Here is a 17,660-nt window from a genome sequence, read left to right as displayed (position 1 = left end):
ACTTTGGACATTGACCCTTTTCTGAAATACCTCCACTTTAGACATTGACCCTTCTCTGAAATACCTCCACTTGTGACATTGACAATCCAAAATGTCAGCTTCATGTATATATATATTTTTGGTGAAGTACCTCCACTTTTTATTTATTTTTGGTGAAATATCTCCACTTTGTACATTGATAATCCAACATTTTTTTTTTTTTTTTTGTGAAATACAGAAATACCTCCACTTTGGACATTGATAATAAAAAATGACAGCTTTGGATTCTTTTTTTTTTTTTTTTTGGGGTGAGTAAGTTGGGAGATGCCCCCTACCCATGATTGCAATTGAACCTAGAACGTAGAATTGCAAATCGTCAAGCGCTAACCAATTTTTGAGGTAGGCTCTTATTTAACTCTAAAAAGAGTGATTCTTTTTAGATTTCAAAATTAGGGATGTACTTAAGAATTATCAGATAATTATTTTTAGTAAATAGGATTTAGATTTGGAAAACGTTTATATAAGTGTGAGGCTCTAAACGATGAAATTAGGGTGAAAATTTCACTAGAAGAAGTTGTTTTGATGCATAAATATCATCAAGTTGAACATCTCGACCTCAAGATGTATGGACATGAGAAAAAAATGGATTTCAAGTTTTGAAACTAGTGCATCTAGTAATGAATTTTTGGACCGTCAATTTTCAAGATTTTCAAGTTTTCATAGATCTGCTCCACCTACACTAATGTTGAAGCTTTAAAATTCTATAATCAGAGATACAAATATATTTTAAGGCTATCACAAAGATTTCCAGTATTTAAACCACATTTCTTGATACTTTTTGAAGGTGTGCTTTACTTTAATTGTTTAGAGCCTTGGCTTTATACAAACAACACCCTTTAAGTTATGCAGCGTGAGTAACTTAAGTACAAAAATTTGGATACGAAAAAAACAACTCTTGGAAATAAGGTATCTTGTTATGTACTATCTAGATCGCTAATTTCCAAGATTTTTAAGAGGTCATAGATCCGCTCGATCTACACTTTTTTTTGTCTTTAAATTTTATAATTAGAGATGAAAATAAATTTTCAGCCAACAAAAAGATTTTTTATTCTAAAACTACTTGTATATGCCCCATTTGAAGCTGCGCCTTACTTTGATTGTTTAGGTCCTCAGCCTTATACAAACGACACCCTTCGGGTTTTCTCCTTTCTTTGTATGTGAATCACATTCCTCATCTACTTTTAGTGCTTTAGTGAAGACATCTCATTGACAAGTTAATCTCCTTGCTTAATACCTTGTTATGAACAAAGTGATAGTGTACATGGATTTACTTTATGCATGCATTCAGGATTAGATTTAATGCCAATATGACAAAGAAAGAGTTTATAGTAGAGTTGAGGCTCTAAACAATTAAATTAGAGCCCACCTAAAAAACTTCGCTAGAAGAGGTTGTTTTGATGCTCAAATATCCTCAAGATCTTCTCGATATCAAGATGCATGAACATGAGAGAAAAATGGATTTCAAGTTTTGGAAGTAGTGCATCTTGTAAGGCAATTTTGGATCATCAATTTTCAAGATTTTCATAGATTTGCACGATTTACACTTTTTTTGAAGCTTTAAATTTCATAATTAAAGATGAAATATATTTTAAAGCTATCACAAAGATTTTTAGTATTGAAATCGCATTTCTCAACGCTATTTGAAGATGCGCTTTACTTTGAATGTTTAGAGCCCCCACTCTATACAAAACCGCACCCAACAAGTATTGGTGTCACTGTGCATCGGGACAATGTAGTCTATGGCCACTCCAAACTTCTTGAGCAACCAAGTTAACGGCACACATCCGCATGTGGCCATCATAGCTGCTCTACATTAGGCTTAAATGCAGCATTCGGCTGCTTATTACTTGCCCACGAGACAATTTGCTATCCATTCATATATGGAAAAAGTTTATATTAAGGATGCTACCTTATAATGTATAACTATGGATGCCCCTCAAAAATCTATCGGAAAAGGTAGTTTTAATGTTGAAAAACCTTTTGATTGATCATCTCGATATCGAGATATATGACTATGAAAAATAAAAAGGTTTTACGTCTAAAAAATAGTGCATTTTACAACATATTATCTACATTGTTCATTTTCAAGATTATCATATGTTTATAGATCTACTTGATTTTAACCATTTTTAAAATTTAAAATTTTATAATTAGATATAAATATAGATTTTGAAATAATCCTAATAACATTTTACATCAAAACTATATACCATGACAAAATTTGAAGGTGCACCTTACCTCTACACCTACGGATGCATCCGTTTGCAAACTGCACCCCTTCATATATTGCGCTATGAGTTTTTGGGTCTCCTTCCCAATCAGCATTGCATTGACTTTCGGGCTTGACACACTCTCGCACTCATAGAAACACACCCTTACTGATGATTTTCTTCACATATCTCAAGGCTTATTGTTGTAGCATTTTTCTTCTCTTGTTCACTAATGTAAATAGTCCACCCATCATCAATATGATCAGAGGCAACTTTTTAAAACTCAGCCGAGGCCACTTGGACTCGGCCAAGTAACTCACGAGTTTTGGGCGAGTTAGGTGTACATCATTGTTTTTAGTTCAATTATCTTAATAGCTCAAATTTAAGTCAAATGTGTTATGAATTCTTTCTGGTTAGTATGATAGAATAAGTTTTAACCCCCCATTAAGCTGTTAGGGTTCGAATCCTACTCCGGGCTGGCCCGGTAAGGCCTGGCCCAAAATAAGTCCGGCATCAGCCCGGCCAAGTAAGCCCAGAAAATGTATAGAGGCCCGGGTCCGGCACGGTAGGTTTGTGGCACTTTCCTTTTACCAAATTTTAATGCTAAGTTTCAAACAAACTAAACAAGAAAGAAAAAAAAGAAAAGGAAAAGATATAAAATTGGTGCTATGTTGAATAGAGTAAGTTTTTCAAGATATCAGCTGGACCAAAGTATGGAAGAATGATCCATATGTTATTGGTGAGGGTAACATGGAAATGATGGATTGGCTATATCTTCATGAAATTTAACTTTTACAGTATTTTCCATTCTTCTTACCTTTCTTAAAGGAAAAAAAACGTTCTGCTTGCTGATGTATGTTTTTTATTAATACTGTGGACCTACATCATTCCATGCCATGTCAAATGTGTGGACAGTGCAAATTAATATTCATGGAAGTATTTAATGGATAGGAGATGCTTGCTCTTAAATAATTTAGAGAGTTGTATAGAAAATATTTCTAATGAAGTGGCTTTCAACTGCATATTCACGAAATATGCTTTAGGATCAGAACATGATGTAAAATTATTTTTGAGCTCTGCATTCTCATCCCTGGACCCAATCTTTATAGATAAGAAAAATGAAAACATAGTTCAAGAAATATCATCAGTATTCAATTTCAATCAGCAATGATCAAGTGATGGTCGAAGATTACTTCTTGTATTAGCTACTTATATAACATGTATAAACAAAACTTTCATGTCCCTTTATGTAGCTAGCTGCATCTCAAGTTTAGGAGTTCCATTTATGTGTTTTCTCTCATCTATCTGCACCAAAAGAGAGAATTTTAGAATTTGAGCATGTGTTTTCTTTCATCTATGTGCAGAGCCCATAATTCCCGAAAAAGTGTATAGAAGCTTTTGTTTTTGCCTTACTATACACATTAAAATTTTGAAGAGTGAAGCTTTTATTAAAACAAGAAAGAAAAAGCATGTTAAATGGGCTGGGTTGGGCCTTATTTGGGCCAAGACGAGATTAACGAGCTACCCAGGGACAGTCTGGCCTGCTGGATAAATTCCAGCTTTATCAAGCCCGGCCCCGCCATGCCCGATAACAGCTTATATTCAAAATGGACCGGGCCCAGCTCGAGGCCCACTGGTGGGCCCTGCCTGGTAGCTCGCATGCAGGCCCAGTCCATTGGCAGCCCTACTTGAACTCAAGACCTCGTGCAACAAGGTCAGTGCGCTATTTTGCGATGCATGTGAAAAATATGGTGCTTATGATATATAACCATTATTTTATCTTCATTTTGTTTAAAAAAAAGAAGAGCTGGACTCAGGCGAGTTACTCGGATTCGCCAGAGTAAATCGCCTTGGCCAGGGACCGAGTAAATTGCCTCGGATAGGGCCTGAGTATCTTGGTCGAGTCGATTTTTTTAACACTGATCAGAGGTGTTGACAAGTCAAGATTCCGGGATAGTCCGAGCATATTTCATGCAGTTTGAGGAGTGGACATGCATCCAACTTTAGTAGGATGGGGACCTAGTTGAATCTCTGATTGATTGGTTAGCACTACTAAGGTAGTGTCAACTGTCAACAGACGCTATCTCCCTCTTCGATGATCACCTTCTTTTCTTGGATCATCTTTTAGATAAAATATTTGACAGATCAACAATCTTCCGTTACGTCATGTAATCCATCCAGTTTTCAGGATTCCTGGTGCTTGAGAGTTCTAGTTACCTAATTGCAACAGTCGTTCAAATATCTTGGGAAGCAACTCATTGCTGAAGGAATACTTTTTGTTAAATCCTTCTTTTAAAGTAAGAACCTTTGCCTTTCCTTTTGTTTTGGGGAGGACGTCGTCCACCTCTAACTTATTTAGTCTTAGAAGAATCTTCTTGACTTTCAGAATCTTTCAGGTCCTCGTTAAAATTTAAGGCTTGTTGCTTGTTGATCCTTAGGATACCTTAACGACGATTCAGGATCTGTTTCTGGTTTGGGCATCGTATTAGAGAGGTCGAACCTAAATTAAGTGTGCTCTGTTTATTTTGAATCCATGAGTTTGTCCATGTGAATATCAATGTGTGTAATGGAAGCAGACAAAGAATTCCTCGTGCATTTGCTTCCAAGATGTGATAGAACCTGGGGATAGATGGCATGTGAGGTATGAACCCCAGAGCGTCTCCACAAATTGGCTTAACAGTAGGTGTTTGTTCTTGGTTTTATCCCCACAAGCCTCTAGGAGGTGAGCGATACGCTAATGTGGAAACCCACTGCATTCAAACTTGGGGGAAAGTGTGTATCATAGGTGTTGTTGATAACGATTCTCGTAGGCCAAAGGCCATCTGACAAATGAAATTTATGAGCTCTTCAAACCATCCATTGTCATTCTTTAAACCATCTCATCTGTAATAGCTGCCTGATTGAAGCATACGGAGCATTACAAAGAAGAAGGTATATTAGATGGGTCATTTTGATGAAGAGCCCTAATCAAGGGAGGAAGGACTGTGGCCCTTCACCTTCAGAGGAATTGGGATTAGTGTCCCATGTTGCAAGCTTCATCTGAGCCAGTTTTGATTTCAATTTAGCATCTTTTAGGATAAAAGATTCCTTACTTCAGTGTATTGCTTCTCTAGAGTGGGTTTGTCCACACCCACCAGCATTGTGTTTGCAGTACTTTCCGTGGATGAGATGGGCTCCCCTCATTCCTCCTTGAAAGAGTGCTTCTAATGCGATTCTCATCGTTGCATGGAAAATGTTATTCATCCTTGAAAGAGTGCTTCTAATGCGATTCTCATCGTCGCATGGAAAATGTTATTCAGAGAAAGAAGACTCTGATTCCTGATCCTTGATAAAAAGGATTTTGGAGAAATATGAATCAAATCTAGACTTGAGCCTTTGCTACACTTGAGGTGGTGGACCCCAAGTTATGGTTTTTGCCACTTTAATGCATAGGGGTTTCCTCCCATGGACTCAGAATAATTCTCTTGTCGACAATGTTGATGAAGCATCTTTGATCAAGTGGAGATGGGTGGCATTTGCTGTTGCTCCTCTATTTGGCTGGGTTCCATGTCCACATCCTTCCTAGGTTTTCGTCTAAATCGTTCTCAGCTTTTTTAACTTGAATCAGTCATGATTTTGAGACAAAAATCTTGTGGTTAGCCGAAATGGGTAAATCCTACTATTAGCCAGTCAGTTTTTCGGTGCTTGACACACTGGTTTGGGATATGTTTTGGTACTTTTTTCACCAATTCCAGTGACGAGCAAGTGCCACCAGGTATACCACACATCGGCTACTTCTTTCAATGGCTGTCCTTTGCGAGTGAAAGAAGAAGGGTTTGCTGGCGGTAAAATGACACATGCACAGTTTTACCACAACGATTCACCAATTCCAGCGACGAGCAAGAAGTGTGGCCACCAGGTATACCACACATCGGCTACTTCTTTCAATGGCCGTCTTTTGCGACTGAAAGAAGAAGGGTTTGCTGGCGGTCTTTTGCGACTGAAAGAAGAAGGGTTTGCTGGCGGTAGAACGACACATGCACATTTTTACCAAAACGAAAATTGGGCCACAATGGTTAGCTCTATGCCAAGCATGGAAGCGTTGTTTCTTGGACCTAGCCATACTGCCCTGGGTGTATGACAGTCGCTGCCCATGCCTCATGCAAGGCTTGTGTTCAATAAGGCGAATTTGTTATTCCATAGGTAACATGGATAAACATCTTTTTGATGTCAGCTGATGATTTACATGTTCTGATTGGTGAGAAGTCCAGATGAGTTCGGTAAAAAGAATCTGATGCTCAACTCTTTGTTAAATTTCATGGGGAGAATCCCCAAGAAATTATTGTATTTTTCTCGGAAACATTTCCGAGCAAAGATCGCTTCCTGCTTTCTGGCCATGATCATGCCAGTTTGACCTACAAAAGGCTTCAAGATCATTCCAAATGAACCATCTTTCACGCTCCAACCCTGTATTTGATCATTGAGATTAGATTCAAGCTGATTCAAGAGATCAGCTCTCTTAAATGAGTGTACCCTGCATTTTTTTACCGTAGAACCCTATTGATTAATTAAAAAACTACCCAAAAAGGGATCTCATGTCTTTAAAGCAGTAAACATCTTGATTGCAAACACGTAGGAAAAACAAGAACAAGAACGTGCACATTATTCTCGCTGATAAAGCTTCTCATAATCCAATGCTGACTAGAAAATGGAGAAAGATGGAGAAGCAAAAATGGGTATCGTAGACATCTCTTTATTTTTACCCTTTTTTACTCTATGAAGCTCCAACTTTAGGGGCATTGACGGCTGGGATTTTGGCTAGGAAATGCTGGGCAACTATCCGCCGTTGGATCTTGCCGGTTGCAGTCTTCGGGAGAGAATCAGGATCAGTGATGAAGACCCTCTTTGGGATCTTGAAAGAGGCAAGGTTCTTTTTGCAAAACCTCAGCACCTCGGCCTCATCGATTGAAGACTCCTCTCTTGGAATCACAGCTGCGTTAATCTGGAGAATAAACAAACATCGATTCAAATATTGTCCTTGCATGCATGGTAATAACGGAGAAAACTTATTTTGTTACTTTTTTTTTTCCAGAAAGTAATGGAGGAGAAAACTGATGGAGCAGAGTCTAATCTTTTCACCACCAAAATTGTATATGAAAAATTTTGGAAAAATAGCTAGAAATAAATGTGTTCTTGAATACACATAGGAGGAAACCAACAGAACTGTTCTTTTCTAGCAAACACAATCACTGTCAAGACCAGGACAAGATGATAAAATATTGTCACTTAAATGACCTGCTTCCTGTAAGTAAAAATAGGAGATTTCAAGCATCTCAATGAGCTCAAATAATGAACTTCTCTATGTTGAGAGGTAAATTTGAGCTGAAAACTAAACGCTCATTTTTTTATTTTATTTTTTTGGGAATCTTAAAATGCTAAAAAATTTTGAGTTGGAAACTGAGACTTTTGTGCTTTTCAAAGCAATTCCAGCCTTATTTTTCTTCAAAATGCAACCCCAACGTTCAAACCAGGAAATTTGTGTTTCAGAGAGAGAGAGAGAGAGAGAGAGAAGAGAGAGAGAGAGAGAGAGAGAGTCACCTCTTCGCCATATTTATCATCAGGAACTCCAAAAGCCACAGCCTGTGCTACATCAGGGTGCGACAGCAGAACTGCATCCACCTCAATTGGAGAAATCTTCTCACCTGATTCAAAATGCGCCCCATTATCAACATCATTAAAAAAAAAAACCCAGATAAACTGAATTCCTTCAAGACATTACACAATACTAATGGGAAAAGGCAAAGGTAAAATTCAGCTGCCCGCAACAAAATGAACATGCCGTTGAGAGAGAGAGAGAGAGAGAGAGAGAGAGAGAGAGAGAGGGAACCAATTAAGCCACCAACAGAGATATAGAGAGGAGAGAGAGAGAGGGAACCAATTAAGCCACCAACAGAGATATAGAGAGGACCCCTTAGAATTCATTTCAGTGAGGCAAACAACCACAAAGAAAATTAAAAAAAAATAAAAAATAAAAACTCACCTCCCCTGTTAATGAGCTCCTTGATCCTCCCCACCAAATGCAAATACCCGTCTGCATCAAAATATCCCACATCCCCTGTATGAAACCACCCAAACTTAAAAGCTTCTCTGTTCGCCTCCTCATTATCCTTGTACCCTTTGGTCACATTCTCTCCCCTTATACAAACTTCCCCTTTCAAGCCCACCCCTAACACCACTCCATCCTCGCTCAAAATTGCCATCTCCAAACCAACCGGAATTCCAACTGAACCCGGTTTTCTCTCTCCTCGACTCGGTAAAAGGTTTGAAGCCATCAAGTGAGCTGCTTCAGTCATAGCGTAGGCTTCTAAAACTGGTGCGCCAAAAGCCTCTTCGAGTCGTGCAAAAACAATCGGCGCCAAAGCCGCACTGCAACTCCTCATAAACCTGTGGTAAAATGGCAAAATATAAATAATGGTCATTGAGGGTACAGTTTGTTGTGCTGATCTAATTTGAGGGAGAAACATGAAAGAATGGCGAAAGGAGGAGGAAAACTAAAATAACAGAAACATTACAAAGAAAAACAAGTGGCAACAGATTTCACAATGTTCTCTACTTTATTATTTAAAAAAACAGCCCCCTCTCCAAATAACAACCATCTTCCTTCTTCTCACTGCTTTGAATCTGAAACTCAAGGGCCTCTACAAAAAAGCATTGGTCATTTCTAACAGAAAATAGCAAGCACAAGGAAAATTGGGGAAAAGAAAAGCAGAGAACATAGTAAAATACAATCGCAACTACATATATTTAAAAAGATGCTTCTGTCTCCTCCATTAGAAGTGCCTTATTTTAGACTAATAGCCATGATGAAATCGAGTTTCACAGTCATGATATTGTTATATAACAACAGCCACATTTTGAAATTTGACCATTTACCTGAGTTTCGGATAAACAGGCTCTGGTGCCGCAAGGTGTCGGTCCAGGAGGATCTGATGAATTGTAGGCACTGCAGTGTACCATGTGCCACCATATGATTTCATGTCGACCCAAAATGTTGAAGCAGAGAACCGACCCAAAGCCGGCAAGATCACTGATCCTCCAGCTATAAGCGAGCCCAAGAGCGAGCACATCAAGCCATGTACATGGAACAAAGGGAGGACCACCACCGTCCGATCATCTCGGCTCAGATCATAGACACCTCGGATGTTCTCCACCGAAGCTGCCAAATTCCTTTGAGTGAGAGGAACACCTTTAGGTCGGCTCGTTGTTCCAGAGGTGTGGAGAAAGAGCGCCACATCATCACCTTTGTATTGAACCGAAGGGGCTGGGTTCGGGTTGGAGTTGAGTCCTGAGAAAGCAAGTCCATTTGAAGAGTCAGTGAGAGACTCAGTGTTGGCGAATGGTAAGTTGAGTTTTGAGGCAGCGGCTTCAGCAGATTTGTTTCCATCAAAGGGGAGGAGGAGGAGTTTGGCTTTGGAATCAGAGAGATAGAACTCAAATTCCTCGCTCGTGTAGGCCGAGTTTAGTGGTGCAGCTACAGCGCCAGCTTGTATCGCAGCCAAGAAGCATATGACAAACTACCAAAGGAAGAAAAAAGGTAGAACAAGTGCTATTAATTTGCTGAAATATTAAGGAAAGTCTAAACAAAATTCAAATGCAAAAAGTAGTTTTTGAGAAGTCAGAGAAAAAAATATGGTGTTTTGCTGAAATTCTGGCAAGACCATTGTTCAAAAACTCAAACTCGAACTTAACTTGCCACTTTGAAATAGCTAACTCAAATGCCAAATCAAACAGTATTCATATGGCGATGCCATCACATTGGAAGAAACCACTAATCAGTCTAATCAATATAAGCTTTCGCTGTATAAAATTCGCATACTTGATGTGTGGACTAGTTCTAAGCAAAACACAATATAAATTTTGTTTCACATTCATATATAACTCAAGCAATATTTGAAATTGTCTCTACATACGTTCGAGTCGTACATTCTAATGTGTGTTGTGGTTTCATTAACATGGAAAAAAAGAAAAAAACCTAGGATATGCGCGTTCTATCAAGAATCAACCAGTTCTCCCTAGAAACAACATATAATTAGATGATTTGAAATTGCTATTTTACGTGCAATTAACTCCCATTTAAGCCAAATTAAATTTTAAACATTGCACTGTCTTGCCTCCTAATTCTAGGAGGTCAAGGTCACTATGATTTAGATCCCAACGAAGCCACAAGATGAGGAGATCGACTCTATATACATGAGATGGTCATGCGGCAAAGAATGAAATTCCTGCCAAAATTTGCACAAGGCAGCAGAAATTTGAATAGGGTGTTGGGTTCTTATTAAGGTGATTCAGTCCCAATTCTTAGTTAAATACTGATTTTAAAACATAAATGGCATTATGACGAAGACAAAATATCGTTCGGCAGAGTCAGGGGCAGTGTAATCCAAAAGTTTCAATGAAATTTTAAAGAAAACAGTTGAAATTTGGAATTCAAGTTTGGTGAAATTTTGAGCAAGGAAATCATAGTTCGAAATCCAGAATTGTGTTTCAGCCAAAATCTTAGAATTAATTTTCATAATTAGATTTCAAATTTGTTGGGAGTTTTTAATTAACTAAAATTTCAATCTTTATCCGAATTTCACAACGAATTTGAAATTCCCTGTTTCTGCTAGAAAGCTCAGAAAATAATATAATATTAGTTCGCATCGATTTTTCTCCATCAAAGGGCTAAAAAACTGCAAATAAAAGTTAAACTAAACTGAAAAAATATAATCTCAGAAACGAAAAGCTCACCTCGACTGTGTTAGGAAAAGTAAGGGCAACAACGTCGCCATGTTTTACACCGGAATCCTCCAAAATTACGGCTACTTCATTAACGAGCTCCTGTAACCTTCCATGACTGATCTCAAACTTCCCTGAAACTATCAGAGCTGTCCGATCATGATTCTCAACGGCAGATTTCTTCAACAACCCGGTGAGTGTTCGGTCTCCATGGCTCTGTGATGAAAGCTTCGAAACACACTCCTCCGTCATTAATGGAAAATATGAAACAAACAGGAATAAAAAATAATTAACTTATATTTTTTAAAATGGAAATCGGAAAAGTCTGCGGGATTTTATAGGCCAAGAGCGGGGCATACTTCGGATAAGTGGGAAACGTGGCAAAATCGTGGCCCACGATTGGCCCCCTTTTTTGAACGGTCGTTTGGGATGGTCAAGGCGATGGGTGGCGCCACGTAGATGATCATCTAGAGACCTCCTTATGAGGTTCGTCTACATACACATCATTCAACTCTTTAAGAAAAATTTTGCTTTTATAGAATTTTGTATCTACTTAATGTCACTCTTTTAAATTTAAGGGACAACACTGATTTGTAACCTTATTATACAAAAGAAATGTTTCTATATTTCCCCTCCAGATTTATGCTCCCCTTATCGTCTCCAATTTTGATCAAATCAAGAGAGTGATGTATTATTTGATTTTCGATCCGATGTCTCAATGTATTTTTTGTTTTTAATTTTTTTTATACAAATTGTATGAATATGAAATTTAGTACGTGTCATCTTCTCATTGAGACGTACCTATAAAAATATTTAAAATAGTTTTTCCATAAAAATATAATAACCAAACTACCTTTTGAAACTTTTAAGGGTATTTTAGTTATTTTATTTTATTAAAATTATTTTTTAATATTTTTTGCTAGTGCGAGTTTAATAAAAGATTGGACGTCTAAAAATTGGTGTCAAAATAGTTTATATAAAAAATAATAATAATAAAATATTGTAGAGATGTGACATTGTGATTGGGTCAATCTTAGCCCTCCATTCAGCATGGAAGGTTGGATAAGGGGAAGTATATAAATTTTATGCTGTAGGAAAAACATAGAAGCTTGCCTTTATGTAAAAGGTAAATAGTCTATTTGTAAACCACCTATTTGTTTTGTTTATCTTGTGGAGAAGAGTTGAAAATGACGAAACTATCCACAACAGTTTTACCTATGGCTAGTCTGGTCGAGACCATCAAAATAAGCATAGATGGACGAGTCGCCTCAACTTGGTGTTCGTAAAATTGAACTGGAACCGTTAACTGGATATGGGGCCGGAAGCAGTTTAACTGGTCTAATTGGTCGATTCAACTGTTCTAACAGGACAAATCCCAAGGCGGTCAAAAAATTCCTTATTTTCGAGATGTTATATATTATTTATTTATTTATTTTTTAGATTTTATATACTTTTTTTTTAAAATACCGATCGATCACCAAAATCGCCATAAACCAGAATGGGCCAGTGGTAAGTTACGATCTAATTGGGCGGTTACTGATTAGATCGCCCACTTTTTCCAACATGGCCTTGACTAGAGTTCTCAAACTTCAATCGGGGTTCGGTCGACGAGTGAATTATTTTTTTCTATATTTTTGGAAATTGTCGATAAAGTTATATCAACTGGACGTAGGGGGGCCGCACATCTACAACTAAGTCAGCTCACTCACTAAACACTTCTCCTTTAATTTTGTTTAATTTAGTCACATCCCCAAAATCTACGATCCTAAAAGTAGGAATCAAAATAATTCAGCTAGAGAAAAATGGCACTTCGAAATCGTGCCATTTTCATCGAGATATAACGAAGTTATTGGTCCAGCTATGTATAATTGGTAAATAATTCAGCTATAGAAATTTGGCACTTCGAAGTCGTGTCATCAATGTATTTACATGAACACGATTCATGCCAAAAAGTAGATTCCCAAAAGTGTCCTAGAAAAATGGTATCATAAGTGAAGAAGGGAGCATTTATTTGTTGGGTTGGTTAGGCATAGGTCAGTGTCATTAGTTTTTCAAGTTCAGGTTCAGGTTGTTATAACCGATACCACGCATGCAAAAGGTGTCGGACCGATTCGGAGTAGAGATTGGGTCGGGGTCTATTGACCAGACCACAATTGGTGTGCATCGGGCAGGGTCTAAATCAATTTGTATGGCACCATGAGAAGGTTTATAGATGGTTTGGTTGAGTTGGGTCCGAGCAGAGTTACATAGCACTACAAAATCATTTACCTATATAAGGTCGCACTTTTAGCATTTTGGTTCAAGGGTGGAAACGGGTCAGGCCAACCTTGGGTCTTGCCCGGTACTTGTCCGCATAGGGCTGGCCCAAGCTCTATTAGGGCTAGGCTAGACCAGGCCGCACCAATGTTGGCCTTTGGCCCAAGCCAAACAACCATGATACTCCTAATTGTCGAGAGTTGACAACATCAAACTATTATTATCATCATCATTATAGCTTTTTTCCAATTAATGGAGGTCGACCACACGAATCTTGCAATGTCATTCTGTTTTATTAAAGGTCATACCCACAATGAGGCAATAAGTCTCCATATCTTCTCGAACTACTTCTAACTGCATCCTTTCGGGCTTACCCATTGTCATTTTAAGTTCTTCCACTTGGACTAACTCACAACTCCTAAAATGTGTTGTACTTGGTTAGAGCCACACATGGTCAGCACACCTAAGTCTACTCTCTCTCATCTTATCGCCTATTGGTATCATACTTAAATTTTGTTGAAATGATTCATTTCGAATTTTATTCTTTCTTGTTTTGCCACTCATCCATCTCAACATCTTCATCACCGCTATACTCATTCTATTCGTATGTTGTTTCTATCCACCTAACCTTCTATCTTATAGAGCAAAGCTGGTCTCACAACTGTCATGTAGAACTTGCCCATCAACTTCATTGATATGTTGTGATCATATAAAATTCTAGTTGCATATCTCTTCTTCGTCCACCCAACTCTAATTCTGTGTGCAACATCTTCCTCAATTTCTCTATTTTACTGGATTATCGATCCAATATATTGAAAGTGTAGTATTTTTTGTACTTCTTAACCATTTATCTGAACTACTTCCTCGTCCTTACTCTTATTATTACTAAACTTGTATTTCATATACTCTGTCTTAGTCCAGGTAAGTTTAAAACCTTTGGATTCTAGAGCATCTCTCGACAGTTCTAACTTTGTGTTGACGTTATTTCGGGTCTCATCGATCAAAACCATGTTATCTGCAAACAATATGCGCCACAGTACCTCATCATGCAGGAAATTAGATAAGTCGTCCATAACTAAGATAAAAAGGTACATGCTCAATGTTGATCCTTGATGTAGACCTATTGCCATTGAAAATTACTCGTCTCTCCACTAGTTATTTGTACACTAGTTAACGCTCCATCGTACATATCTCTCACCAAGTCAATATAATGTCTGGAGACTCCTTTCTTTTTCAACACCCCACCAAATCACAACATAAAACTACCAAATTATGATAGTACTCTTGATTGTTATGCGTTTGCAATATTCTTGCTATAAAATCCTGTTTCATGTGGCTAACTCTAAATAATCATTGGTATTTTTATCATTTGACTCAAGCCACTAAATGGTGCCAAATTAGGAAAATGCACTTATTTGTATAAGGTTCCTAATATTGAACAAGGACAATTTAATCATTTTGTAACATAGTTGGTGTTGGTGAAACCGGGGTTGTAAAAATTCAAATTGTTGGAGGTTTTTGAAAATAAATTGAAGAGTGATCTTCATGTTTTCATGCACATCAACATATAATTTCAGGACGATATTGCTTCCAATCAATGACAATCAGTGAGCACAAGGTTCTTTGGGCAAAATTGTTCTCAAACTACCTGAAAACAGAATATCGTACAGTTATTTTGCATATTTAGCACCTAGAAATGGCAAGGTCTCATAGCATACGTGGTCTATGCTTTTCCTGTATGTATAATCCATACCTAACCTAGACCCAACCCTACCCAATTATCACATCTATGATATTGCTCCACAGTTACATTCTTTCAATATCCTCCAAAACTTGGTTTCTAAAAGGAAACTAGTTGGTAAATAAAGCAGTGTTCAAAACCACTATTCGGGCGAGAACTCGGCCCATGCCCAACCTGAGTACACAACCCGAGTTCGGGCAATGCAGCCCAAGTAGGGCCACATACCGTAGCAGCAAAAAAAAGTCAAAAAATACAAAAATATTAAAAATCCAAAAAATAAATAACAAATGTATGTTTAAAGTAAGATTAAGAAAAACATATCAATTTAAAGTAAGATTAAGAAAAACATATCAAAATAAGGTTAAAAGTAGTAAAAATATAGATTTTAAAAACTCAATTTCTGGCTGAGGGTATTTTTGAAATAAGTTTAAAAAGATGGAAAGATTTAAAACTAAGTATTCCAATTTTTGTCAAAATGATAGAAAATATTTAAAAAAAAAAAAAAAACAAATGTATTTCGTGTTTTATAAATTATTTATAATTTATAATTTTTGTTTTAATATTCCCGACTTAAACCGAGTAGTCAAAACACAAAGCAATTTAGGGTATAGTCGCCGAAGCCCTGGGTCAGGTCATACAAGGAATTTGTTATTTTCAGTGGCTATTTTTTGTGATAAAATACCACATAGTAACGTGGCATTGTCTGTTTCTTAGTTGTTCATGTGGAAAACCAGCTACTACTTCATTTTAAATGGATATTTTATCTAGAAAATAATTAAAAACAAAAGTGGCATTTATATTTTTTTATAGGTCATTAAATTGAATAAGAGCAACTAGTTTATTTTAAATGATTTTTTTCTGAAAACTAGTGAAAAAACAAACGTGGCATTTGAATTTTTTATAGTTTATTTATTATGAAAAAGAAGCCAATGATTGGTTTGAACTTATATAATGCAATAGTAGTTTCTTTTTTTAACAATTCCTTCTTCTTTTTTTACTACAATGGATATAGCATATTTTAACTTTTATTATTTATTATGGAATAAACCGGGAACATCTGTTGTAATGCTACAAGGCTAATAGAGACAGGGCAGTGCGGAGATGTAGTGCCAAAATTATTAATTAATGGGTGTGGGTTTTATATAGAACTTTATTTTTAATATTGATGTACTTTGAAATCCACGTTAAGATGGATTTGGTGCGAAAAACATGTACGAGCGGTTACACATTTAAAAAAGAATAAAACTTGTATTGTGCCTGAGTTAAGGGTGGATAAGTGTCATAAAAATAAATAAAAACTCTAATTTTATAGAGATTGTCCGAGACATTCACACATTTAAGAGAAAGGAGATATGTATACACTACATTATTAAAGGGAGAGAGAGTACATAAGAGGGAGCAAGATATGAAAAGACAGGGAAAGGAGAGAGAGAGAGAGAAAGGGGTGCAAGGTAGATAAAGGAAGTTTCAATTTTTTTGCAATAAAATCATGATAGAGATATTTACCATATCGAGAATAAGTGAGTGGGAGGGAGATATGGAAAGAGAGAGAAAGAAGTGTTATGGATGAGAGAAATGGGTGCGTAGTAGAGAGATGAAGTTTTTTTTTTATATAATAAAATCATGAGAGAGATACTTATTATTGTTGAAAATCTTGAGAGAAGAGATGGATCGACTCCCAAAGTCCTGAGACTAGCGACCGTAGAGATCAATCTTTTATCAGAACTGTGAAAATTCTGTAAATTTCTGTGTACCTCTCCATGGCATTAAAACCTCTCTTGAAGAATAGAAGACACCGTTTTCCAACATTCGGTTTCCTCTTGAAATTTAACAAAAAAACGTGGCCCTGTAATCTTGGAAAGTGGGTGGTTACTTTTTAGCCGTTATCTAGTGGGTGGTTACTTTCTAGCCGTTAGATAACGGTACTTTCTCTCTCTAAGAAATCTCACTATTTTAGTGATAAACATTAAATTATAAAAGAAGAAAAATTACACATTTAAAGCCCCCTACACACATTTAAAGGCAGTCGAGCTTGGCACCCTCGCGAGCCTGAATTACTTTGATCCCACTCGGGGATACTAAAAAATTTCACAAAAATTATAAAATATTTCACAAAATAAAGAAATTTTTTGTGATTTTTTTTTTGTATTCTCTATCATTTTGGTAAAGATTTAGAAAGTGTTTTTGTCCGTAAATACTTATTTTCACATTTTCCATTTTTTTTAGATTATTTTGAAAATATCCTATGTCAAAAGTTGAATTTTTAAAATATATATTTTTCTTAATCTTACTTTAAACATACATTTCGTATTTTTTATTTTTTACAATATTTTAACCTTTTTTTTTTTTTTTTGCTACCAACTCGGGCATGGAGCGAATACTCGGGCCAAGTTGACCTCTCTCTCTCTCATCTACCTATTTGTTTCTCTCTATTGTCATCCAAAGTTGGCAGCGCACCTTCCTCTTGCTCATCCAAAGCTATAGTAACGTCACTCTTTCTCATCCTGCATTTTCTCGGTCCTCGATTACATAATATGGTGGGCTGATTCTTACGATCCTTGCCTAAAAGGAATAGGGAGAACATTTGCTTTGCCAAAGGGCGAACCAGAGAAATGTCCACCCTCCCCCATTTTGCGGGCTTTATTAGTTTTTGCTTC

General features: G+C 36.9%; 1 protein-coding gene across 1 annotated transcript; it reads right to left on the bottom strand.

Annotated features, from left to right (window-relative positions):
• Positions 1-6,680: 6,680 nt before the first annotated feature.
• On the bottom strand, positions 6,681-11,271 carry AAE3 (AMP-dependent synthetase and ligase family protein). Its single transcript, XM_006827615.4, has 5 exons — positions 11,019-11,271; positions 9,162-9,802; positions 8,269-8,672; positions 7,827-7,930; positions 6,681-7,230 (listed from the first exon to the last, which is right to left on the bottom strand). The coding sequence occupies exons 1-5, from the start codon at positions 11,256-11,258 to the stop codon at positions 7,003-7,005; spliced, it is 1,617 nt and encodes a 538-aa protein (XP_006827678.2). The 5' UTR covers positions 11,259-11,271; the 3' UTR covers positions 6,681-7,002.
• Between the last annotated feature and the right edge of the window lie 6,389 nt (positions 11,272-17,660).

Source organism: Amborella trichopoda, chromosome 7 (genome assembly GCF_054954075.1).
Source record: "Amborella trichopoda isolate Santa Cruz 75 chromosome 7, AtrichopodaSantaCruz75HAP2 v2.0, whole genome shotgun sequence".
Lineage (NCBI taxonomy): Eukaryota > Viridiplantae > Streptophyta > Magnoliopsida > Amborellales > Amborellaceae > Amborella > Amborella trichopoda.
Note: the sequence above shows the minus strand (reverse complement) of the source record. Positions and strands in the feature narration are given on the sequence as shown.